Raw genomic sequence first — 26197 nt, 5'->3', positions numbered from 1 at the left:
AATTGTATTTAAGTGGCAAAATCTTTCCTTCAAGCAGTAAAACCAGTACCTACTGTAGTAAGGGAAACCTGTTCTATTTACCTCCTTTCTGGTAAATAAAAATCTGGAGGTTACATGTTGTATACCTCCTGCAGCTCGTAGCCTTTTGTAAAAGATGATGATTTAATAGAAACTAAGGCCCCCCATATACTAACTAGTTTTATCACCAAAACGAGTGATAAATTTCACTGTGTATGGTAAATGGTGCTCCAGCCAATCAGCTCCCAACTGTAATTTTTCTAACTGACAGTTGGGGAGCTGATTGGCTGGAGCAACATTTATGGGGGCCTAAGGGCCGTAGTCAATTGGCGGCGAAAACTGATGTTTTTTTCGTCATTCGTGAAAACTGACGTTTTTCACCAAAAAAATGGTGATATTTTATCCCAAAAACAGGCGAAAATGCAATTGGCGAAATAAATCTGGAGAAAAGTTCACCACTCCAGACCAGGCGAAATGAAAATGCGAAAACCCTATTTTTGGCTGAAAATGTGGGGATTTCTTTAAGAACCCTTTGGACCCAAAACATGCATAAATCGCCAGGGTGGCACCATTAGGCCCTCATGAAAAAGGCAAGGATAATGTGGTAGCAGACTTGAGCAGGAAACAAATTCTCCAGGGAGAATGGGGATTGAAAACTGATATATTCAGTGGTTCCGCTGAGCGGAAAATGTGGGTCCCAGGGATCCCTCACTTTAAAAACTTGGGGTCCTACTCCACTGGTTTTGTGTCCCATCACATATTCTGGGGGGTGGGGGCAGGCAGTAGTTAGCAGTTGGGGTAGAGCTGGGGGTAAAGGCAGGGAGAAGCTGGGGTTAGAGGGGAGAAGGGGCGAAGGGGCAGGCAGAGCTCGGGGTAAGTGGAGACAGTAATTGTGACCGAGCTGGGGGCAAGGTTTAGGCTAGGAGCAGGTAGTGCTGGGGGTAGGAAGGTGGTAGTGGTATTTAGCAGCTTGGGCAAAGAAGGGGTTAGGGGAGGCAGTACTAAGGGTAGGGGGGGGAGTAAGGGTAGATAGCAGCTGGGACAGTACTGGGGGCAAGGAGGAGGTTTATGGGCAGGGGGTAAGGTGTGTGGGATGCACACAGTTAACAGGGTAAATGGGAAATACACACAGCTACACAGTCAGGGCTTGTGAAGGAACACGCATACGAGAAGGGGCCACACAGCTGGCCAGTGACACCAAGAACGGGCCTGACAGCTGGCATATGACACCAGGGATAGGGCCACACAGATGGCCAATAAACACAAGTCACGGGCCACACAGCCAGCAACACCAGGGACGGGCCACAGATGGCCGGCCGGCAACACCAGGGACAGCCAGGGAGCACACAGCCAGACAATTATACCAGGGACAGCCAGGGACCACACAGCCGGCCAATAACACCAAGGATAGCCAGGGGGCACACGGCCAGCCAGGGACAGATGCCCTTACCTTTCAGGGCGCTCCTCTCCACCAGCACCGTGTGCACCTGAGGGTCAGACAGGAACTTCATCTGCTCCAGGGTGTTCTTTTCTTCTAGAGATTCCCCCAGGGAGGCTGGGGCGTCGCAGCCCTCTGCCAGCAGCAGCGGCACCATCTTCCAGGTGTGTTTCTGCACCACGAGGCCGACACCTCCAGGCCAGTACTGCCGTCATTTCCACCACCCGGGTCCGACAGCGGAGGCTGAGTGACAGTAGAGTGGCTGCAGCTGAGGCAGGAGCAGAGTGGCTGAGACTCTCTGCGTAAGCGAGGAGCGGGCAGCAGCAGAGGGTGGACAGAGGGAGGAGCCGCAGGCTCCAGGGCAATTCTGGGAGTTGTAGTGAGGAGAAACCTCCGGCGGCGATTGAATGAGAAGAAGCCGCCGGCAGTGATTGTTTTTTTTTTTTTTTTTGGCAACGCACACAGGCAGCACACACAGCAGGTCCTGCACCCGCTGAGTTTTAAAAACTGTTCCCCCAACTTCCTAAAACACGTAAAAAATTGCTATAGCGCATATTTTGCAAACACTTATTTCGAGCAATAATCAGGAGGTTTGGAAGTGGTCCTAATGGCAACAGATGTAAACACGAAACTACCTCTCATGGAATAATATACCTGGGACAAAGGGCATAAATGTCTTCTGGCAGATGTAACTTTCACCTGGCATATGTTTTTCCGTCTTACCCGCTAATATATACCGGGTATTGAAAAAGATTAAATGGGAACAAGTAGAGGTAATAGCAATCTTACCCTATTGGCCCAGAAGAGCCTGGTTTTCAACGGCATAAAAGATGGCAATTGAGGAACTGGTTACTACCAACCAGACCGGACATGTTAACACAGGGTCCGTTACTACATCAGAACCCGAGAGTACTCAATTTAGCGTTCTGGAGATTGAAAGGAGGATATTAAAGCAGAAGTGGCTTTCAAAACAAGTAATACAGATTCTATGCTATTCTAAAGAAGAATTCTTCACAGATCTACTACAGGATTTGGAAAACATTTCTCTTTCATGGGAAATGAAGCTGAGGCCATGAAGGCGCAAATATCAGATTCTTACATGAGGGATTTATTAACAGTTTGTCAGTTTCAACAAAGTGCAAATATCGGCTCTGTGTACTTCTGGATAGGACGTTAACAGGAGATGAATTGGTAGAAAAATTTTGTCAAGCAATTAAGAGTACATCCAAAAGTTAGAACTAAATTCATATCCCATAAGCTATGAAGGATTTGAGAGCCTTAATGGTGACTCCTTTCAAACCTCTTAAACATCTAACATTAAAGTAGTTTCTACTTCAGGGTCCACAGGGTTGACCTTTGGGTATAGCTTTATCTGATCCACAGGCACCACACAGTTAAAGCTTTAGCTCCCAGGATGCACTGGGTCCATCCTCCTCTATACCCCGCCCCCGAGCCACAGGCACCTCAGTTTTAGTTGGTGCCGGGCTGGAGTCAGGTCACTGTTAGTGTGGGGGGGGGGCTGATCAGCCCCTAAGCTTAGTTGATTTTTTGAGTTTTAAAATTAAAATTTTATTTTTGCTACTCTTCAGAGCGGCAGCGTCGGACTGTCCATTGGATGTCCAAGCTGCCGCTCCTCCACCCTGCTGGTGCTGCGACGCCAGTACACATCTGGGGATCGCGGCGGGACCCCAGTGTCTGTACTAGCCGGGCTCTGGAGGGTATCCCTGGTCTGCTACCAGATCGCCGGGGGACAGGTAAGCCGCTTGTATATGTAGTCTTCAGCCTCCGGTCTGGGGACGGACCGGAGGCGCTAGCTGTGGCGGCGGGCTCCCCCTCTCAGGAGGCATACCCTGCGTTAAAAACTAAAAGTGAAAAGCAGCGCTAAAAATTTAACTCATTTATTACATGATATCACAATCACATTAAAACATAAAAGATGAAATGACTTTAGGTGTCAATCAGTCTATAGACAATACTTGCAAGTAAGAAAAAATCATAAAGAAAATAAAAATTTTTTTTTAGAAAAAAGGCACTAATACATTAAAAATCGACATGCATGTCAAAAAGTCATGATGACTAGATAACCTCTTGAATAACCAGTACAGGCACTACACGATGTGATGCACCATGGAATAGATAATTCAGTTCTCTTGGTAATACCCAAAAAAACAATTAGCCAAGGATAAAAATCCAATAAGGGACTGAGCACATATAGTCCTCACCGTTGGGACCCTCCTATATGGACAAATATTACCTCTGTAAGTCTCTTAGGAGTTGTCCAATGTACAGTGGCGGTGGTCTGAAGAGAGGTGCTCAAAGTCACAAATCAATGTCCATAGAATCCTGGTGCTGAGCTGATGGTCATGGGGGCTTCCAATGAAGAGAAATCCACAAATGTTGAACTTCCAAAATGAAGTGCAGAGATGAGTAGGTGTAGGTGCTGGTAGTGCCTGAGTCCTGGTAATACACCAATGCGATTCACTGCTCCTCTGGCAGCTTTTTCAAGGTGTTTTAGACTCTCTCAAGTGCCTCTTAAATAGTGCCTTTCATTAAAGTTAATTGATTTCCACTGCGTGTAGTCACATTGCTTACATCGTTTAAAACAACACATTAAACAATCACATGTTCAAACTTTAATAAACCATACATATAAAAAATACTAATCTATAAATAAATGGAGGCAAACCGATCCCTTTATATATTAGAAAAAAGGCATAGTGCAGACAATTCTTCCATCCTAGGAAGAAGTCTCTGTTTATCATTCATTGGTGTATATGGACCACGTGTTCTATAGCAGGGAGAGATCAATATGGCAAGGGGCGTCGTCCAAATGATGTTGCATCTCAAGCCTCACCTTGATCCTCCAACCGCTAACAGAGGACAGATCTTAAGGGTATGAATATTGTGGGTCAATCCGGGTGGCCCGTGGAGCGCAACGCAAAACAACGTCGCGTTCCACTCGGACCTCTCCTGGACGACGGTGTGAGATTCAATCGTGATATTCCACGTTGAAAGAGGCATAATCAGTGGAGCGCAGCGTAATTGCCGTCGCGGTCCACAGTATTCTCCTCTGTCAATGCCTATAAATGGAAAGTAACAATTGTGCCTATTCTGGATCCCGGGTAACATAATTAACCAATTTAGATATAGACCTGTAGTGTGCCATGCTTGTATTTAGCCCTAACTATATCGGAGTGGGTGAATACTATAATATTCAATAGGATCTAAGTGGAAGTAAGATATAATAACTGGCATTCGATGTCTCTTATGGTATACTGGTCTAAATAAATACAACTACAAATATGACTTCCAACTATAAAGGGGGGGGAGGAAAAACGGGAAGAAAAAGGCTGTGAGAAGATCCCCCAATCGGTCATAAATATGACGTCAAAAAGATAACATGAGTGATCCATCGTCCTGATAATGGAGTGTGACATTGACTCTGGTGTCAATTGGACAATCATCTATCCACACTCCAGTAGCCCATCAAGGTTTAGCAAAAATCCAGATAACGCTATACCAAGACTGGAACAAGTGAATATCTAATGGCGTTTAGTTCTAATGTCTCATTTAATCCACTAGGAAAAAGTGAGTCCAACTGAAAAGTCCAATAGATCTCCTGTTGACACAACCTCCCAAATCTATCCCCTTCTCCTCTCATGGAAGGCTGTATATATTCTAAACCTAAAACTCGTAGGGAAATTGGATTCCCCTGATGGTATAACAAAAAGTGTTTGGGAATACTGTGGGTAAGCAGTTTATTTAAGATGTTCCTGCGGTGTTCTAAAAATCGCACTTTCAAAGGTCTTGTTGTACGTCCCACATATTTTAAATCACAACCGCACTTGAGAAGATACACTACCCAACTGGTGTTGCAGTTTATAAAACTAGATATCTGTAATAGACGATTCCCTGCCACGGACACAATATTTTTAGTTTTATTTTGAGCATGTTTGCATGTTATACATCTCCCATTCCCACATTTGAAAAAACCAACTGGTTTAGTATCTAGCCAAGTAGGTTTCCTGACATTTTCAGGCTTGTCGCATTTCATCAAACTTGGGGCGAGAAATGTTTTGAGAGAGCGGTTCTTTCTGAAAATAAAGTTGGGGTTCAACGGAAGAATATTCCTAAGTATCTGGTCATTCTTAAGGATATGATAATTAGACCTAATAATGTTTTTAATTTCAGTTGAACGGTTATTAAATTTAGAAATAAATGCTAATTGCCCTGTTGTGCATATCTGTTTTGCATTCAGAACTGGATACCAGAAGGGAGTCTCTATTGCTGTCTGTCACCTCTTTCAGAGCTTTATCCAAAATATATCCAGGATATCCTCGCATTCTGAAGGACTCTAACATAGTCGTGGCCTGTTCTAAAAAACCTTCTTTAGTGGGGCAATTACGTCGCAAACGCAAAAGTTGCCCTTTTGGTATGTTTGTTTTCCACGGCAAATAGTGGGCACTGTGGTAATGCAAGTAGGCATTGCTGCCCACCTCTTTCATATAATTTGAAGTCACAATTTGATTATTAAAAATTTCAAGTGTGATATCTAAATAGTTGATTTTTGTGTGGTTAAATGAGTGGGTAAAGACTAAATTATAAGTGTTAGTGTTGAGAAAATTAACAATCTGTAGCCGTGTTTAGACCCCCATCCCAAATAATATAGATCATCGATGTATCGACCATAAAGGACCAGGCTGTCGCCGAGCCTGCCACCCCACACGAGCTCGTCTTCGACCTGGCCCATGTAGAGATTGGCGTAGCTCGGCGCAAACCTGGTCCCCATGGCCGTGCCCATCGATTGTAGATGGGTGTTTGAAAAAATTAAATAATTATGTGATAAAATAAAGTGGATGCTGTCCAAAAGGAATTGTATATGTCTCTTGTTTAAGTCACCATCACGTACAAGAATCTTCTTAATTACCTCCACACCCAATTGATGTGGAATATTGGTGTAGAGACTCTGCACATCCAGTGTCAGGAATGCATATGATTGTTTCCATTTCACTTCTTTTATTAGTTGTAAGAAGTGTGTGGTATCACGTATGTGTGAACGTAACCGAGAGACACGTGGCTGAAGATAAACATCCACATAAGCAGAAAGAAAAGAGGTCAAAGAATTAACACCCGAAATAATGGGACGTCCCGGGGGTGAGGTGAGGGACTTGTGGATTTTGGGGAGGTGATAGTAGACTGGAATTGTGGGATGTGGTGGTAAGAGAAATCTAAACTCTTCCTTAGTAATCACCCCATCTTCATGGGCATCTGACAAAAGGCATTCTAACTCTGAGAATTTTAGTAGGATCCTTTGGAAACGCACGATAAAATTTGTTATCTTCCAATTGTCTGAGTGCCTCTTTGATATAATCTAGTTTATCCTGTATCATTACACCTCCACCTTTATCCGCCTCCTTAATCACAAGAGATGGATCCCCAGTCAACACCTTAAGGGCCCTCCTTTCATGTCTAGTGAGATTGTTTTTTTTTTTCTAGATTTTTTGGATGTACATAAGCTTCTAAAACTCTCCAAAGTTGTTTTTATAAAATATCTCTGTTATTACTCTTGAAACTGATAGGAAAAAAACTCTGATTTGGATTTCGGCCCGCTTTTGTCAATGTCAAATATTTTTCGTGGAGTTTCTCTTTCTCCTCATTGGGATTGGATTCGCTTTGTAGCTCCTGCAGGATTTCTATAATGGGATCATCAGTTGAATCCAAAAGGATGGGAACAGGTTCTAAAGGGTCTTGAGACATTTTCTTTTTAGCAAAAAAATCTCTGTCTACAGAGATTACGGACAAATTTATTCAGATCTACATAGAGATCATAGATATTTGGTTCTGTGGAGGGAGCGAATTTTAGACCTTTGTTGAGCAAAGATAGTTCATCTTTAGATAATTTTTTTAGAAGATAAGTTAAAGATACTACTAGTTGCATTATGTTGTCCTCTTAATTTCATTCTCTTAAGTTTCTCCTTTTTCCCCACCTCTTCTACCTCTATACTTGACGCTCGACCTTTCTTTGGTGTGGAAGGATGGAGATCTTTTCTCCACGTTTGATCCTGAGGGGGTGGGTACATTCTCTCTAAAAAAAAAAACCTCTGGTGCTCTCTATGTTCTTATGTTCTGGAATGATTGTTCTTTGGACGTGCCCCTAGGCTCCTTTTTAGATGATAGATTTTCCTGGAGGGGAAAAGTTTCCGTCTTACCACCATCGAAAAGGTTCGGCTGAGTGTCAGACCGATACCTATCGGAGAGAACTCTCCGTCTAGTGTTCCGATCATTGATGGGTTAATACTGAATGGTAGGGTCCATAAAGCGGACCCTCTCAGTATGAACTGTCGTTTTATGATTAGAAGAGTGTCTATTTTTGTTCTGTCCTAAAGGATCTTACTTGTCCATTTTTGTAATCATCCAAATCCCTTTTAAATTTTTTACATTTATTCTCTGTAATATTTTGTTAAAATTTTAGTATTTTCTCGGTTATTTTAGTATCATATTCCAAAAAATCGGATCTTTTACGAATAGGTTCTAATTTAATTTTAATAACATCAATTTCTTTTATCAATTGTTCCACTTTCATATTTTTATATTTAATCACCGTTCTCATAAGGGATAATGAACATTGATCTAGAGTATTCTCCCATTCTCTCTGAAATTCTGATTCTGTTGGAAAAATGGAAGGTTTGAATATACGTGGTCCTATTGAATATTATAGTATTCACCTACTCCGATATAGTTAGGTCTAAATACAAGCATGGCACACTATGGCTCTATATCTAAATTGGTTAATTATGTTACCCGGGATCCAGAATAGGCACAATTGTTACTTTCCATTTATAGGCATTGACAGAGGAGAATACTGTGGACCGCGATGGCAATTACGCTGCGCTCCACAGATTATGCCTCTTTCAACGTGGAATATCACGATTGAATCTCACACCGCTGTCCAGGAGAGGTCCGAGTGGAACGCGACGTTGTTTTGCGTTGCGCTCCATGGGCCGCCCGGATTGACCCGCAGTATTCGTACCCTTAAGATCTGTCCTCTGTTAGCGGTTGGAGGATCAAGGTGAGGCTTGAGACGCAACGTCATTTGGACGACGCCCCTTGCCATATTGATCTCTCCCTGCTATAGAACACGTGGTCCATATACACCAATGAATGATAAACAGATACTTCTTCCTAGGATGGAAGAATTGTTTGCACGATTTGGAATATAAGTGATTCACTATTCCTTTTTTCTAATATATAAGGGATCGGTTTGCCTACATTTATTTATATATTAGTATTTTTTATATGTATGGTTTATTAAAGTTTGAACATGTGATTGCTTACATCGTTTAAAACAACACATTAAACAATGTGACTACACGCAATGGAAATCAATTAACTTTAATGAAAGGCACTATTTAAGAGGCACTTGAGAGAGTCTAAAACACCTTGAAAAAGCTGCCAGAGGAGCAGTGAATCGCATTGGTGTATTACCAGGACTCAGGCACTACCAGCACCTACTCATCTCTGCACTTCATTTTGGAAGTTCAACATTTGTGGATTTCTCTTCATTGGAAGCCCCCATGACCATCAGCTCAGCACCAGGATTCTATGGACATTGATTTGTGACTTTGAGCACCTCTCTTCAGACCACCGCCACTGTACATTGGACCACTCCTAAGAGACTTACAGAGGTAATATTTGTCCATATAGGAGGGTCCCAACGGTGAGGACTATATGTGCTCAGTCCCTTATTGGATTTTTATCCTTGGCTAATTGTTTTTTTGGGTATTACCAAGAGAACTGAATTATCTATTCCATGGTGCATCACACGTGTAGTGCCTGTACTGATTATTCAAGAGGTTATCTAGTCATCATGACTTTTTGACATGCATGTCGATTTTTAATGTATTAGTGCCTTTTTCTAAAAAAAAAAAAATTTTTATTTTCTTTATGATTTTTTCTTACTTACAAGTATTGTCTATAGACTGACACCTAGTCATTTCATCTTTTATGTTCTAATGTGATTGTGATATCATGTAATAAATGAGTAAAATTTTTAGCGCTGCTTTTCAGTTTTTAGCTCTTTCAAGGGATTAACTACCCATTTCTTTAGCAGCTGCTTAGAGAGACAACCTTGTCAGCGCCGGTGTTATTTCCATTTGTATACTGCATACCCCGCGTGTCCACTAGACCACCAGGGAGTAACATGCAGGAACTGGCGTCCCAGGGTTTAAATGCTAGTCGGGAGAGAGCCTTCCCTGTCTAGCGGCTCTTCCCCCCTCAGTTCAGGGCGCCTCTCCGCTCGGGTCTGGCGTCGCTGAGCTGCATCCTCCTGCGGCCACTACTGAGGTCTCCGGCGGCCATATTTTTCTACTGGTGGCAGCGCAGATCACTCAGGCAGCTTGTGGTCCGGTCCACCTGTGTACCTCTCCCCTGCTAAAGGTCAGTGTACACAGCACTATATCCCTCCCAGACTGAATCTGGGCAGGTTGATTGTAGGTATTCAGTGGGTATTCTTCTGCATGGTATGTGACTTTTGCTAGTGCTGACTGTCTGTGCTTTATTTAGTTAATACTGTCAGTCTATACCTATCCCTTTTTTCCCCTACATCCCTGGCAGGTGTGTGGGGGAAGGGCTTCTCTCAGACCTCACAAAAATAATTGAATTTATATATGCGAGATCAGTCACATACAGTTGCTTGCTACACGGTGCCATATCTGTGGACTGGTGTGTTGCACGCTTGTGGGTTTTTCCAGTATTGTCTGACAAAGTAGAGTGCTCCGCTGCTCCCACTCTGTTCTCCTGCAGACGCTGCGGGAGTAATTAAGGAGGTTTTATCAGAGGATGGGCTGTGTATGAGGTGCTTTCAGTTGCCTGGGCCCCACCAAATATTCGACAGGACCCTCCTTGGGCGGTGTTTTCCCAGGTGCTGGCCTCCTTAGCGGAGCGCCTGGTGGTCCCAGCACCCCCAAATGGGGTTACCCCAAACTGCTATTCTCCTGTCGCAGACTATCCCGCAATTGTTTGTCTTCCCCTGGGCCTCAAGCTGTTAATGCCTATCCACGGGTGCCGCTATATGTGCAGCCACCTCAGGGCCTCTCACAGGGGGGGCAGCTACCCTGGGTGGATGTTTTTGGACTGAACTAGAAAAAAAGTGCTACGCTGCCCTTACCCTCAATCTCCTCCCTAAAGGATTCTACGGAGAGGAAAGTGGAAACTTGCTTAAAGTCAACTTAGTCTCTCTCGGGGGCTATGGCCCGTCCGTCTATGGCTATCTCCTGGGTAGTGGGAAAGATTTCTGGACTGCACACCCTGTAATATATATATAATGGGAGGTGCTACCTGATGAGACTATTGCAGGCACAATAACAGACAAATCTCAGGTGCACAACTCCAAATTATTAATAATATATAAATGCAATAGAATTTTGCAATCAATAGAGGTTTTTAGCATAATCTTGGCCAAGGTTATGGGCCTACCCACCATATCCAGGTAACCTCTTTAGGGTAGATCCCTAACTTACTAGGATTCAAATCCAGAGCGCAGGACACCCCCAAACTGGCCAAGCTAAGCCACCCCAGGGCACAGCCATAGTAAGAAAAGTGCAGTGTAAAAGAGATAGTTAAGAGCAGGGAAAGGAGACGCCCTCAGTAGCACCCCTACCTTATTGGTTTAAAAGCATGGAGTCTGGTAATAGATATGCACACTGGTATTAGGCACAATTTTAGGTAAGTCCTACAAGTTTTATATACTGTAGTGCAACTTTGGTTCATTTTTGGGGCGTGGGTCCCCCTGGATTGCCTTGGTTGATCTGTTTCAGGGCACCGCATTATAACACATTTTTCTTTTATAACACATTTTAACCCTTCACTGTTTGTTTAATATACATGTACCTCACTTTTTTATTTTCATTCTTTATATGCAGCTGCTCCTAACTATCTCTTTACACTGCACTTTTCTTACTATGGCGGTGCCCTGGGGTGGCTTAGCTGGGCCAGTTTGGGGGTGTCCTGCGCTCTGGATTTGAATCCTAGTATGTTAGGGACCTACCGTAAAGAGGTTACCTGGATATGGTGGGTAGGCCCATAACCTTGGCCAAGATTATGCTAAAAACCTCTATTGATTGCAAAATTCTATTGCATTTATATATTATTAATAATTTGGAGTTGTGCACCTGAGATTTGTCTGTTTTTGTATCTCCTGGGTAGCTAAGGCCATTGAGAGCTGGGCTAATGTACTTGAGGACAACCTTACTGAGGAAGCTCCTGAGGTCCAGAATGCTCTGGTGGGACAGATGCGGCTACCTATATTGAAGAAGCTGCTTTGGATGCCAGTCTGCTGACCTCCAGAGTCTCGGCCGCAGCTGTGTCTGCCCGCCGCCCTTTTGTGGTTACGTTCTTGGAGGGCGGGTGCTGTTTCCAAGAGAGGCCTGGAGGCCTTGCCCTTTTAATGGGAGTTATTGCTTGATCCTGATTTGGACAAAATTGTAGACACCCTGGCAAAGTCTTAAGTCTGCTTTTCTGCCTTCAGCTACTGCGCCTTCCAAGACTAGGACCTCTGCATTTCGGTCCTTTCGTGTTCAAGGAAAGTCCAAGGGTGCAGTCCTCCCCCCAGGGGGGGTGTTCCAGTCCTGCCTTCTCAATGCGGGACAGGTTACTACTCTACTCTGTTGCTGGTTTGAAGCCCAATGGATCTCATCGGCCTATTCTCAACCTGAAGTCTTTGAACAAGTTCCTCAGCGTGCCCAAATTCAGGATGGGAACTTTGCGTTCCATCATTCTGGCTATGGACCTTGGGAACTACATGGTTTTCCTGAACATCCAGGACTTATACCTTCATGTTCCCATAGCGCCTTCACTCCAGCGGTATCTGCGGTTTGCTATACGGCAGAACCACTTCCAGTTTCGGGCTCTACCCTTTGGCCTCTCCACGGCCCCAAGGGTATTCACCAAGATTATGGCAGTCATGGCTGCCCATCTTCGGAGCAAGGGTATATGGCTTCTTCCGTATCTCGACGACCTCCTGTTGCTGGCCGGTTCTCCGGAGGTACTTCTACAACATCTACACCTGACTATCGCTTGTCTGCAAGCGCACAGGTGGCTAATAAATTGTAACAAATCCTCCCTAATTCACTCACAAAGGATGGTCCATTTAGGAGCCCTTCTAGATTCTCTGCAGCAGATCTTTCTGACTGCAGAAAAGATCTGCCTGCAACTGCGGGTGCATAGTTGCCTGAACAGTTGCAGAGTGTCGGTTCTGGGGTCCATGGTGTCGACTTTGGACATGGTGGAATATACCCAGTTCCATTCCAGGTCCCTGCACGGGCTGATTCTATCCAAATGGTACAGGTTGCCACACCGGATCAAGACTCAGATGCTGGTATCAGACATCTCATCTCACTAACTGTCGCCCCTTTTGAATCCCGGACTGGGTTCTCCTGACAACGGATGCCAGTCTCCAGGGTTGGGGTGCAGTGACAGGTTCACACTCCCCTCTGGACAGCGGAAGACTCAATTCTTCCGTTCGACATTTCAGGAAATTCGGGCTGTGTATCTGACCTTCCAATTGTAAAGTCACGGAAGAGCTGTGCTTGTTCAGTCCGACAACGCTACCATGGTGGTGTACATCAACCATCAAGGGGGCACTCTTAGTTGGGCAGCGATGACAGAGGTGTCACGCATCCTGTCTTAGGCGGAGTGCCATCTCGGCAGTGTTCATTCAAGGAGTCCTCAATTGGGAGGTAGACTTCCTCTGCCGTCACGACGTGCATCCCGAGGAATGCCAAGTGGTGGTTCAGCTCCTTGTGGAAAAGTGGGGCCTGCCGGAGGTGGACCTCATGGCCTCCCATCACAAGTTGCCCGTGTACAGGTCCAGGACAAGAGACTCACAAGCAAGTCTGGTGGACACGCTGGTGGTCAGGTGGACCTTCCAGTTTGCGTATCTCTTCCTTCCGATATCCCTTCTCCATCGGGTTCTTCGGAAATTCTAGCAGGACGGCGGTAAACTTATGCTGGTGGCCCAGACGTCCTTGGTACTCAGATCTTCAGAGTCTTTCCATCAATGCTCTGTTCCTTCTGCCTCAACTTCCAGACCTGTTGTCTCTGGGTCCCTGCCTTCATCCGGACCTGGGTCGTCTGTCTTTGACGGCGTGGATCTTGAGACATCCATCTTAAGGTCCAAGGATTTTTTCTGGTTGTCATTGGCACGAGGCTTCGGGCGTGTACGCCTGCCTCTGCCAGGATTTTCCACAGTGTGGCATTCTTATGTTCAATGGTGTCCCTCGGACCTTACGATCCCCAAGTGTTTCTAGGATTTTGGCGTTCCTTCAGTCTGGCTTGGACCTTGGCTTACGCCTGTCTTCTCTGACGGTCCATGTCTTTGCACTGTCTGTGGTTTCAGCATAGGATTGCTCCTTTACCATATGTCCGCACCTTTTTCCAGGGTGCTTCCGGATTCAGCCTCCCTTTGTGCCCTCAGTGGCTCCTTGGGATTTGGCGGTGGTTCTTCGGGCCCTCCAGGGGCCTCCATTTGAACCCCCTTGAGTCTGTGGAGTTCAAGTGGTTACCTACTAAGACTCTTTTCTCCTGGCGATTTGCTTCGGCTAGGAGGGTTTCAGAATTGGGTGCTTTCCTGTCGTCTTCCCTTTCTGATTTTTTTACCAGGACAGGGCAGTGCTTCGCACTCGCCCTAGTTTTTTGCCTAAAGTGGTTTCTACGTTTCACATTAATCAAGATGATATTGTGCTGACCTTTCGGCTGGTGAGGCTTCCTTGGATGTGGTCTGTGCTCTCAGAATTTGTGGACCGGACTAGTTCTGTTCAGAAGTCGGATTCCTTGTTGGTCCTCTTTGGTTTTCACGAGGGGTTGGCCGGCCAACAAACTGTAGCTAGATGGCTTTGTATTTCTGAGGCTTATACTCAGGAGGGCTTGCCTGTTCCAGCCTCTGTTAAATCTCATTCTACTCGGTCTGTGGGCCCCTCGTGGGCTGCTAGCCGTGGCACCCTGGCTGTTCAGCTGTGTAAGGCAGCCACGTGGTCTTCCATCCAGACCTTTCTAAGGTTCTATGCCTTTTGAGACCTTCGCCTCTCAGGATGCTTCCTTTTGGGCGCCGGATTCTCCTTTCAACACAGGAGCACTTAATTGGACTGCTTTGGGATATCCACAAGGTCAACTCTGTGGACCATGAAGTAGAAAACAAGAGATATGGTAAGAACTTTTGTTATCTCTGTTTCCACGAAGTCCACAGGGCGCCCGCCCTGACGCACCTGGCTTCATATGGGCTGGTCACCGATTTTCCGTCTCCCTTTCTGTGAGTGTGGTTCTTGTGTGTTCCAGCGTTCCTTCTCTCTGTTTTTCCTCCACCGACCTTGGCTACTTATCAACTGAGGTGCCTGTGGCTCGGGGGCGGGGTATAGTGGAGAATGGACCTAGTGCATCCTGGGAGCTAAAGCTTTAACTGCGTGGTGCCCGTGGATCCAGATCCAGCTGTACCCCAAGGTCAACCCTGTGGACCCTATGGGCATTGTAGAAACAGATAACAAAAGTAAGTTCTTACCAGATCTCTTGTTTTTCCTAATTGTAATAATCTCAACAAGAAGAGTGAGTGAAGTACAGACCTTATGGGCAGAGGAATCGTACCTGAACATTAGACCAGACAGAGTAATAATGAGGACCAAGCCGAATTTCATGCCAAAAGTGGTGGTATCTGTTCACCTCCATCAAGATATTGTACTATCAGTTTTTTTTTTCTGTCGGCCAAAGATGACAAAGAAAAAACTACATACACTGGATCTGGTTAGCGCTATCTACATGGAGTAAGTGAATGCAGAAAAACAAAGCATTTAATTGTCCCACCAAGTGGAATCAAGACAAGGCTATAGTCCTACCAAACACCATTGCTAGATGGATAAGAAGTTTATAATCTGTTTGCAAGAAAGAAGGGCTTAAGGCACCTGAAATCCTTAAAGCATACTCGACTAGGGCAGCAGCTACTTCTTTGGGCAAAGGCTTTAGTAGAAGAGATTGGGAAAGCGGCAACATGGTTATCTGTACATTCATTTACCACTAATTATGCATTGGACTTGTCAAGTGCTCATTTTGGAGATAAGGTGCTGAATATCAATATAAGGAACGAATATGAAAACATCGGATTATACTTATCGATAATTCAGTTTCTTTGAGAGACTCCATAGCAGCCCAAAGATGCCCTCCTTTGAGTTTTTTTGCAGGATCAGATTATAAGGAAACACTCAAAAAAACAAGGGAAAAGAGGAAGGGGCTGGATTATATACAGTGAGGGGGGAATTCCCTGAAAAATACTATCTATACTAAGGGGAACAGGCCTTATATCCCAAGGTGTGGCTGCCATGGAGTCTCTCGAAGAAACTGAATTATCGGTAAGTATAATTTGATGTTTGTGCGGCTGCAGCCTCTGTCTAAATTGACGGGAGCTATTCAATACAAAACTACATCTCAATGATTTTCATGGTTTTGTATTTGAGCGTGCCTTTTGATCATTCTGAGACATGGTGCTGCACCCTGTCCATTTGTTAAATGTGAAATTGCTCAAAGCCCTTAGCGTGCAATGCAAGATCCTTTCACATGTCCTCTTAAACCGCATATACTAGACCAGTGGTGTCAAACTCAGGCCCTTCAGCTTTTGTGGGTCTACATATCCCAGTATGCCCTGCCACAGTTTTAGCATGCCCTAATAGCAAAACTGTAGCACTGCATGCTGGGATGTGTAGTTCCACGGCAGCTGGAGGGCCCGAGTTTGACACCACTGCTCTAGACTATGTGCTGTATTAACGATATTGGTGAAAGATTTCCCTTACACTTTCTGTAGTGCAGGACAAACTATATTGGGTGTACACACTGAAAGATATCTTTAAAAGATATCTATCAGTGATGTCATCCTGCCACATCTCTGAAGAGGCAATTGACAATATCGTCAGATTGGCCTGCATGTACGGACGACAAGACATCGTTAACGACCCGCAGGAGCACACATCATTGGTCATTCACTGCATACACCCTGAACGGATAAATCGTTGAACGTTATCGTCCAGATCGTTCATAAAAATAATCTAGTGTGTATGCGGCTTTACTCTAATCACCCACTTGCGGTAAGGAAATACACAGACATAGCAGAGACTGTTAAACTGTGGCTGCTCCCTTTTAAACTGGAGCCACCATTTGTACGAGATGCCCCTCTAACCGAATGGGACCCCAGAAGAGGGACTGTAAATCAACATTGCATCCCTGCTGCCTGAATAACACAACACTTTTATGAAGAGTTTAAAGAATAGGGAAAGCTTTGTATATAGTGCCTGGTGTCAGTCATACAATCTGATTTTAAGACTGTTGCCTGTTTTATCATATTGATAAGACCCTTCTCTGCTTCAAATTAGAACAGAAGATGACACGCATGCGCTTTTGCTTGTGAAATGTCAATCAAGTCATTTTAGATTTAATGCAGGCTTAAAACTTGTTCTTTGCTCACTTTTTCACACTCCTGTGCATGTGTTCTGACTTTTAGATTAAAGACACTGGTGCTAATCTTGCCATATGTCAGTGGGGCTTTGATGATGAAGCAAATCACTTATTGCTACAAAATGAGCTACCTGCTGTCCGTTGGGTTGGAGGACCTGAAATTGAGGTAAGTAGTGGACTCCTCTGCCATCCCTTCAGTTTGCTATATGACAACCGTTTTACAATATGCTTTGTTCTTCTTCTAGTTAATTGCTATTGCTACAGGAGGCCGTATTGTTCCACGATTTTGTGAGTTAACATCTGAGAAACTTGGTTATTCTGGAATAGTTAGAGAAATATCATTTGGAACAACCAAGGATAAGATGCTTGTTATTGAGCAATGCAAGAACTCAAGAGCTGCAACCATTTTCATCAGAGGAGGAAACAAGATGGTAAGCTTGTCTATTAGTTTGAAGGCTTGCTCTCTTGTGCATATCATTCACACTTTGATAGCTTTTTAAGTCATCAAAATAGCATATTTTCTCATCAAAATAGCATATTTTCTTCCGGGTTCATAGGGGGTCCACAGGGTTGACCTTGGGGTATAGGTTGGGAACCAAATCCGGGCACCACGCAGTTAAAGCTTTCAGCTCCCAGGATGCGCTGGGTCCACTCTCCCTATAACCTCGCCCCCAAGCCAGAGGTACCTCAGTTTAAGTTGGTGCCCGGCCGGAGTTGGTCACTGTTTGCGCAGGGGGGCTGATTAGCAGCCCCTAAGCTTTATTTTATGAGTTGAAGGTTTTTGTATTTACTTGTAGACTTTTCAGAGCGGCAGCGTCGGACTGTCCATAGGATGTCCAAGCTGACGCTTCGTCACCTCGACGCCAGTACAGATCTGGGGATCTCGGCGGGACCCCAGAGTCTGTGCTAGCCGGGCTCTGCGGGCTCCCAGGATGCTGCCGGATCAACTGGGAGCAGGTAAGGTCGCGGTGATCCACGCATTTATGCAGTCTATTGCCTCCGGTGTCTGGGGACAGACCGGAGGCGCTGGCGCCCCCATACCCCGCGTGTCCACTAGACCATCAGGGACTTAACGATTGGCAACGGGAGCCGGCATCCCGGGGGTTAATAGCCGGCCAGAGGGAACAGCCTTCCCTGTTCAGCAGCATCTGCACTCAGCTCAGCGCGCCTTTCCAGCCTAAGGTCTGGCGTCCCTGAGCTGCTTCCTCCGTGGGCCACGCTTCCTCTGAGGTCTCCGGGCGGCCATTTTCCTCTATGGTGCAGCACAGATCTCCTTGGATGACAGTTGGTCCAGTCCCTGTGTTGCATACACTTATAATGGGTCCCTGCAGCTAATCTTTAGTGTCAGTCAGGACCAGTATAGTGCTGCTTGATATAATCCACGAAGATTTAGTCAGATATGTCTGACCAGGAAATAGAGCACGATACTTCACCCATTTTTGCTATCCTGCAAGTAATGTGCTGCAGGTGTGAGTACGGAGGATTTGACTCAGGAAGGGTTATGTATAAGGTGCCAGGCCCCTTACAGGACCCCCCTGGGCGGTTTGTTTCTCAAGACCCTGGCCTCCATTGTGGATCGCCTGGCGGCCCCCATAGTTGTGACCCACTTGGGCTTGCTTCAATATGTTACCCTTCCCTCTCAGGGTATCTCGCAGTTCTTGCGGTTTACTCCTGTGACAGACTATCGCTCCCTAATGGGGTTTTTCACAGTACATGCAATTCCCTCAGGTACCACAACAGTCTGTCATTTCCCTTGCAGGGATTACCACAACAGCCACCCTGGGTGGATGTTGTTTCTAAGAAACACCAGATGGCGTAATAAACACCCTGTGGTTACTTCCCAGTCTGCACTGCTGTCTAACCTAGATCGTCAGCCAAGGGTGAACTGGATGATGTATCTGACTCATCCCTTTCACACGAGGGGGAGCATAAATCAAGTATTATCCCTGCTTGGATGCTGGCGGTCAAGTCCATCCTAGTTATAGAAGATGTTGAACCTGCATCTTATCACCCTCAGTTTAAACATTAACGTGTCTTCGGCTATTTTCCCCCTCTCTGACCAATGGGTGGATCACATGGCGGGGGTTTGGCAATCGCCAGATAGGAGGTATCACAAAAGCGTTTGGCCTCATGTTACCCATTCCCTGAGGGTCATTGCAGGTAATAGGAGTCACCTCATGTTACTCGTCTGATTAAGAGCGCTACTACGCCTCCCATCCCTGCTCTTACAGATTCTACGGATACATAAGTGGTAGCTTTTGCCTGAAATCAATATACTTGCTTTCAGGGGCTGTTGCCCCTCCAACCATGGATATCGCTTGGGTGGCTAATGCTATTGAGGGATGGGTTGATGCGTTTGTAGACTTTTTTTCCCTCAAAAACTTCTTGGGATCAGATGTCTTTCTGCTCACATTCAAGATGTTGTTTTCATAAGTTGGAATAACAACATTGGATGCCAGTCTCCTAAACTACAGGGTTTTGGCCGCGACTGTATCTGCTTGCCATACCTTATTGCTGCGCTCCTGGAAGGCAGAGGTGGACTCCAATATAGGCCTTAAAATGGATTACCCTATAATGGGGAGATCTTGTTTGGCCTTGACAAGATTGTAGCACGTTGGCAGTATCACAAACGACATTTCCACCTTCAGCTACTTCCACTACAAGGCCTCGGACTACATTTGTTTAGTCCTTTTGTCCTCAAGGAAAGCCTAAAGGCCAGTCCTTTCCTAGGCTGTCGGCCTCCATGAGGGCTGCCATACCCGGAATCAAGCAGACCTGGAACTCCAGATGCCTTGTTTCTAAACCTGAGGATACACTTTCAGCCTGACTGGACAGGGGGATCCCAGAGTGAGATACCGACTTTTGCAGTTCGCCCGGTGCTGTTGTCAAGTCACCACGGATGCTTGGGTAAGAGTTGAAGTCTGTCACGGGTACGCCATCTCATTGCTCAGTCTCTCTCCCCACATATTTTGCTATACAGGCCAGTCTTCAGACCCGAACAAGGCCTTACAAATACAGAAAGCTATACAGTCCTTGCGGTAAGCAGAGGTAATTATGCCAGCCCCACTATCTCACGAGGGACTGGTTATTCTACTTTCTTTCTGGTGCAGATGCCGAATGGTCCTCATTGTCCTATCCTGTATCTCGAACCAATTCCTAAAGGTGCCTAGGTTCAGGACAGAACCCATACGCTTCATCATCCGAGCTATGGAAGCTGGGGACTTTATGGTATTGCTGGATATTCAAGACTCGTACCTACAGGTACTTATAGAGCCCTCTCATCAGCGTTGGCTCAGGTTTGCTGTGCCACAGCAACACTTCTAATTTTTGGGCTCTGCCCTTTTGGACTGTCCACAGCCCCACCGGGGTTTACCAGATTTATGGCTTTTATGACAGCCCACCTGTTCAGAGTATCTGACTGCTCCTGTATCTGGACGGCCTCCTGCTCTTAGCAGGATCACCAAGATACTTTAAATCCATTTCCAGTTAACCATTGCTTTCCTTCACAAGCACGAATAGTTAACTGGTAAAAAGTCCTCCCTGAATCCCTCACAGGGTATGATTCATCTGGGAACCCTGCTGGATTCTCAGAATCAGTGAATCCTTCTGACGTTAGACAAGATCTCCACTCTTCAACTACGAGTGCGCGGGTGTCTCCACAGTCGACAAGTGTCATTACACTCAGTAATGCGGGTTCTGGAATCCAGGGTGTCTTTTTTCGGAAGGGTGGAATATGAGCTGTTCCATTCCAGGCATTTACAAGAACTGATCCTCTCCAGATGGAACGGGTTTCTCCATCGGATCACTGTTCAGACGATGATGCTCTCTCCGGAGGTGCGCCTGTCTCTATCTGGGTGGCTATGGCCACCTCATCTAACCAAGGGTTGCTCCTTTTTGGATCCCAAACTGTGGGTAATCTTTACAACGGATGGCCGGCTCTGGGGCGCAGTGACCAGTCCGCACTCCTTTCGGGGCAGTTGGACGTCAGTCGATTCCACCCTGCTAATCAACTTATTGGAACTTCAAGCTGTCTTGGGCCCTCGCTCTGGCCTAACGCATACTTCACAGTAAACCTGTAAAGGTTCAGTCCGGCAATGTCACAACAGTGGCTTACCTCTAGGAGACACTCGAAGTTGGACAGCAATTACAGGAATGTCACATTCTGACATAGACCAAGGGTCTCCTCCCGGCCATCTCTGCAGTGTTTATTCCAGGAGTTCTCCATTGGGAAGTGGACTTCCTCAGCCGTCTCGACGTGCATCCCGGGGACTGGTTTCAACTAGTGAGCAGAGGGGTCCTCCCAGAGGTGGTCCTCATGGCCTCCTGACTCTATTACACACTGCCGGTGTTGGGGTCCAGAACTAGAGGCACTGAAGCAACCTTCGCTGACGCATTGTCGGTGAAGTGGACCTTTCAATTTGTGTACCTGTTAGAGATGGAGGTACTGTCCTGCTGGTGGCTCCAGATTGACCCAGACGTCACTGCTAGTTAGATTTTCGGAGTCTCTCCATCGACACTCCGTTCCATCTGCGTCAATATCTGGACCTGTTTTCTCGGGGTCCTTGCCTTTCCCTGGACCTGGATCGCTTGTCTTTGACTACATCCCTACTGTGGTCCTAAGGATTCTCTGGCTCTGTTATCATCAGGATGTTTAGAGCGCGTAGGCCAGCTTTTGCTGGGATCTACCACAGAATGTGACATACATAATTCTTAAGGCATCGTACCTGTAGCTATGATCCTCAGGTGTTTAGGATTTCCAGAAGTTCTGGCATTCCTTCCAGCTGGCTTGGGTCTAGCCCCCTGCCTGGCCTCCCTGAAAGTGCAGGTCTCTGCACTGTCAGCATGGTTCGGATGTGGAAGTGCTCCATTCTCTGGTATCCAGACCCTCTTTCAGGGTGTTTTCTGGATTCTACCTCCCTTTTATTCTACCCCCCCCACCCCACCCCCCCTTAGAGGCTCCTTTGGCAGTGGTTCTTCGTGCCCTCCTGGGGCCTCCATTTGAATCACTAGTTTTGATAGCCCTTGCATGGTTTTTAGCTTAGGCTCGCTTTCTTATGGCGTTTGCATCTGCCAGGAGACCGTCGGAATTGGGAGCGGTCACATGTGTCTCCCTCTTCTGGATATTTCACAAAGACAGGGTTGAGAGTCGCACTTGCCCTGTGTTTCTTCCTAAAGTGATTTGTAAGTTCCATATTATTCAGGAACTTGTTGTACCAACATTTGAGTCACCGGTCCTCTCGGCTGGGGTGGCCTCATTGACTGTGGTCCGGCCTCCTCAGGATTTACGTGGTCCGTTCAAGTTTCTTCCGGAAGTCTATGGATTTAACAGGAAAGGATGGCTGTCCAATGAACAGAAATTGGCCAGATGGCTTCGTATGACTATCTCAGGGGCCTACACATATGAAGGCCTTTCTGTTGATGCTTATTCTACTCGGGCTGTGGGCGGCTCGCTGTGGCGCCTCGGCTGTTCTGCCTTGCAAGGTGGTCTTCTGTCCAGCCCTTTCTAAGGTTCTATGCATTGGATTACTTTGTTCCTCAGGGTGCTTCCTTTGGGCGACTGATTCTCCTCTCGGCACAGGAGCGTCCCCACCCTTATAAGGACTGCTTTGGGACATCCCCAAGGTCAACCCTGTGGACCCTATGGACCCTGAAGAAAATGAGATGGTAAGAACTTACCCTTATCTCTTTCTTCGAATTCCATAGGGTCCACAAGGCATCCGTCCTGACGCACCTGGCTTCATATGGGCTGTTACTGGTCACCGGTTTCTTGTCTCCTCAGTGAGTATGGTTCTTGTGTTCCAGTCTTCTCTCTCCTCCGGCCTTTTGCTTTCTTACAAACTGTGGTGCCTCTGGCTTGGGGTGGTGTTATAGGGAGAGTGGACCCAGTGCATCCTGGGAGCTGAAAGATTTAACTGCGTGGTGCCCGATTTTGGTTCCCAACCTATACCCCAAGGTCAACCCCGTGGACCCGAAGGACTTCGAAGAAAGAGAGATAACAAGGGTACGTTCTTATTAGATCTCTCATTATATCATACACTCCCCTACTGGCAAAAATGGTATATGAAGTTTCATCGTGACCACGAGGATGCAGACAGCGCTTTATCAATGTAATTTTCTATCTTATGGACCCCCTGCTGTGAAATATACATTTTAGACTTGTGAACCGTTTTATTTAGACTACTGTTGTGCTGTTTTGGTCTACTTGACTTAAGTCCTTGTGTTTTTTTTGTTTAAATATATTTTTATTTCATAAGATAGTGACTGTCAACTTGGAAGAGCTGGTCAGGTACAATAGCAGGGGATGTACTGTGTATTTTCTGTACTGTAGGGTTTGAAGGAGAGCCACTTGAATATAGAAGATTTACCATTGATCATTACTGGCATAGATGAGATGTCCAAAGCCTTTTTATTTATCTTTTTTAAGATCATCGAAGAAGCTAAGCGTTCACTTCACGATGCACTGTGTGTCATACGCAACTTGGTACGTGATAGTCGCATTGTCTATGGTGGTGGAGCTGCAGAAATATCCTGTGCCTTAGCTGTCAGTCAAGCTGCTGACAAGGTAATTAAGTCTTACTTTTGGGCAAACTTTTTTTTTTTCTCTTTCTATGGTTAATATTTAAAGACACCTCTAACGAAACTGGATCAGAACCTTTATATACTCCTGCCTATACCTTCTAAATATCCTTCCTATAAACCTCTAAGAATAACGCTAATTTGCGTACGCAGTCTGACCGCAAATAGACAGGAGTGGAATCTGTGGTTCCAACGCACAAGTAGTATTCAGGTAAAAGTACAGTCAGTTACACGCAATTGATACATACACAATTTAGGCGTAAAAGGAAATATTACAGACCCAAGTACAGTATACATACGCTGCGCCTCCGGACCCAGAGATAGACCTCAGACTAGAGACCCTCAGTTCATACAACCTTCAGCATGGACTAAAAAACCAGTATTCAGGCACACATATTTATCCCCCTCAGACTAAAGCAGGACAATGGGGAAGTTTCTTGCTGATGTCATTGGTTCCCAGAGGAGAAGCATATGTTACAGCACATTTAACAGGCTGCTTCAAATAGACTCTCCCTGCCTATAACAGCAGGGAAATCTTTCTTGTAACACCTTCTGTACATTCCAACAGTTTAAACATTTTGTTGCTTGTAGGTTCTGCGATCCATAACTTGAGTTTGCAGGATGCAATCTCTCCACCGATAATACCAGAATGCTGTAAAAAGCGTACGCATCAGAACAAGACCAAACACAACTTGCTTATGTATAATACCTTCGTTATCAAAAACCTTTATTTCTCAGCATTTAAACTACCTAAACCAACTTAAATCATACATTCTGATGCTTATTGAACCTTATGAGTGAATATGAAATGTGTGGGTATTCAGGGTTTGATATAAAGACATTTAATGTGTGTATGAAGATGAGTGCATTTGTCTCTAACATTTTAGCATGCTGGGCCAGATAGTTCTGCATGTCCTGTCAGCAGGCCCTCCCACCTTTCCTGTGTCATTGCAGGAAGCTTGCTTATTTATTCTAGCCAGACCACCCGTTGTGGGCAAACACTATGCAGGAAGCTTATCTACACAAGCCAGTTGTCACCTGGCCAGTTGCTTAATGCAATACTGCAAAGCCATTTCTGGAATATATCCCTTATAATACGTAAAGTAATGAAATAGGCTTTTAGTGAATCGCTGCAACCTATGGTAATGGTCACAGATGCATTTGCATGATGCTAATTGTATTATCGCCACATGTACTAAAATGTGAGTTTATCTAAAATGGCGCTTAGGCGGCCATTTCGCTTAATGGTGTCTTGCGGCCAGTCGCAAGATGGTGTCGCTGCGATTCAATTTTAAACTGATCTTGTCTCAGCCAGTAATCCAGCTTCGACACCTCTTAACCTACAGGCCTTTTAATGCATTTTTAACTTGTGTAAACAATCTGAAAAAATTGTAGGTGTAATATAAAAAAAAGAGGTGTGTGAGATAGATATATATCTATTTTATAGCAATAACTTGTTAAGCTGGCCACTGCTTCACTGTCATTCCCATCTGGACAGTCCCTACACTGATTGTCAGATAAATGAACTTGATCTGACACCTTTGGCTCAAGCTTGCGTACATTTGAAACATGAAACTGGGTCCTGCCTTAAAGAGACAGGACCAGACCCAGGGATATCAGTTAATAAGCACCTGAAAAAAGAAAAATAGTTTGTCTTAAGCTGGCCACACACTAGACCAACTTACATCCAACCAGCCAACTTGTTGATTGGTTGAAATGAAAATCTGGTAAGGAATAGGAGTAAATGATGATCAGCAATTTGCTCCTAAATGCCAGAAAACAGATGAAAATGATCGGTCAGACAAGTTTGAACAAATTGTTTAGATCAAACATTTAACAAACAGTTTTGGTCCATTTTCCTGGTGTTTGAGAGCAAATTGCTGATTGTCATTTGCTTTTATACCTTACCAGATTTTCATTCCAACCAATCAACTAGTTGGCTGGTTGGACAGATAATCTTTAGATGTGTGGCCAGCTTTACATTTGAAAAACAGGGTGCCCTAGCAAGTGTGACCACAATATATAATAATAAAAAAAATATATATATTTTCAATTACATTCTTTAAATGCTTATGTCAGTTATTTGTTGCGCTGCTCCTAATGACTTATTTAGGGATATTGGTGTTCCTACACCATGGTCTGCTGATATTTTTGCGTATTTACCTAGCTTCACATGTTTATGTATGCTTTAGTGCTAACTGTACATATTGCTGTTAACTAGGTTTCCAAAGCTTGGGGTACAGGTTGAGATAGCATAGTCTGGCTAAATTGTTTCTTTTTTCCATGGGATGGGATTTTAGTCTAGTTACTGGACATTTTTAAATCTGTGAGGATGAACATCTGTGAGGCAAATTGATTGGCAGGTCAAGAACTTGATGAGTCCTCTATATTGAGGATCCATTAAGTAGGCACAACGTTGATGATTTATTATCTGTGTGACATACAGGACAATTAAATAAACACAAAAAAAAAACATGGGTTCTGGATATTTCCTTAAGAGGAAAAAAATTTTGTTTTGGCATCTTGATTGGAGATACTGAACTAATCCCGGACCAGACCGGTAAAGAGATTTCAAATTACACACCTGCTGTATGTGTTTTTTATAATCTACTGTATCTAAAGAGCATACCAGAAAATGGCAATCCTCGCCGAAGGTGGGATACATCTCTTCGCGTATCT

The 26197-nt window shown here is 45.1% G+C and overlaps 1 protein-coding gene across 1 annotated transcript in view; it reads left to right on the top strand.

Moving 5' to 3' along the window:
* The window catches only part of CCT5 (chaperonin containing TCP1 subunit 5), a 50989-nt gene that overhangs the window by 12648 nt on the left and 12144 nt on the right, over positions 1-26197 (top strand). Inside the window, exons 7-9 of the mRNA XM_088442347.1 lie at positions 16989-17108; positions 17188-17373; positions 23367-23504. Of these exons, the coding sequence (XP_088298473.1) occupies positions 16989-17108; positions 17188-17373; positions 23367-23504 (444 nt within the window). The remainder of the gene's footprint in view (positions 1-16988; positions 17109-17187; positions 17374-23366; positions 23505-26197) is intronic.

The sequence above is a fragment of the Taudactylus pleione genome, unplaced genomic scaffold (assembly GCF_031769625.1).
Source record: "Taudactylus pleione unplaced genomic scaffold, aTauple2 ptg000309l, whole genome shotgun sequence".
NCBI lineage: Eukaryota > Metazoa > Chordata > Amphibia > Anura > Myobatrachidae > Taudactylus > Taudactylus pleione.
This window is presented reverse-complemented; position numbering and strand designations above follow the sequence as displayed.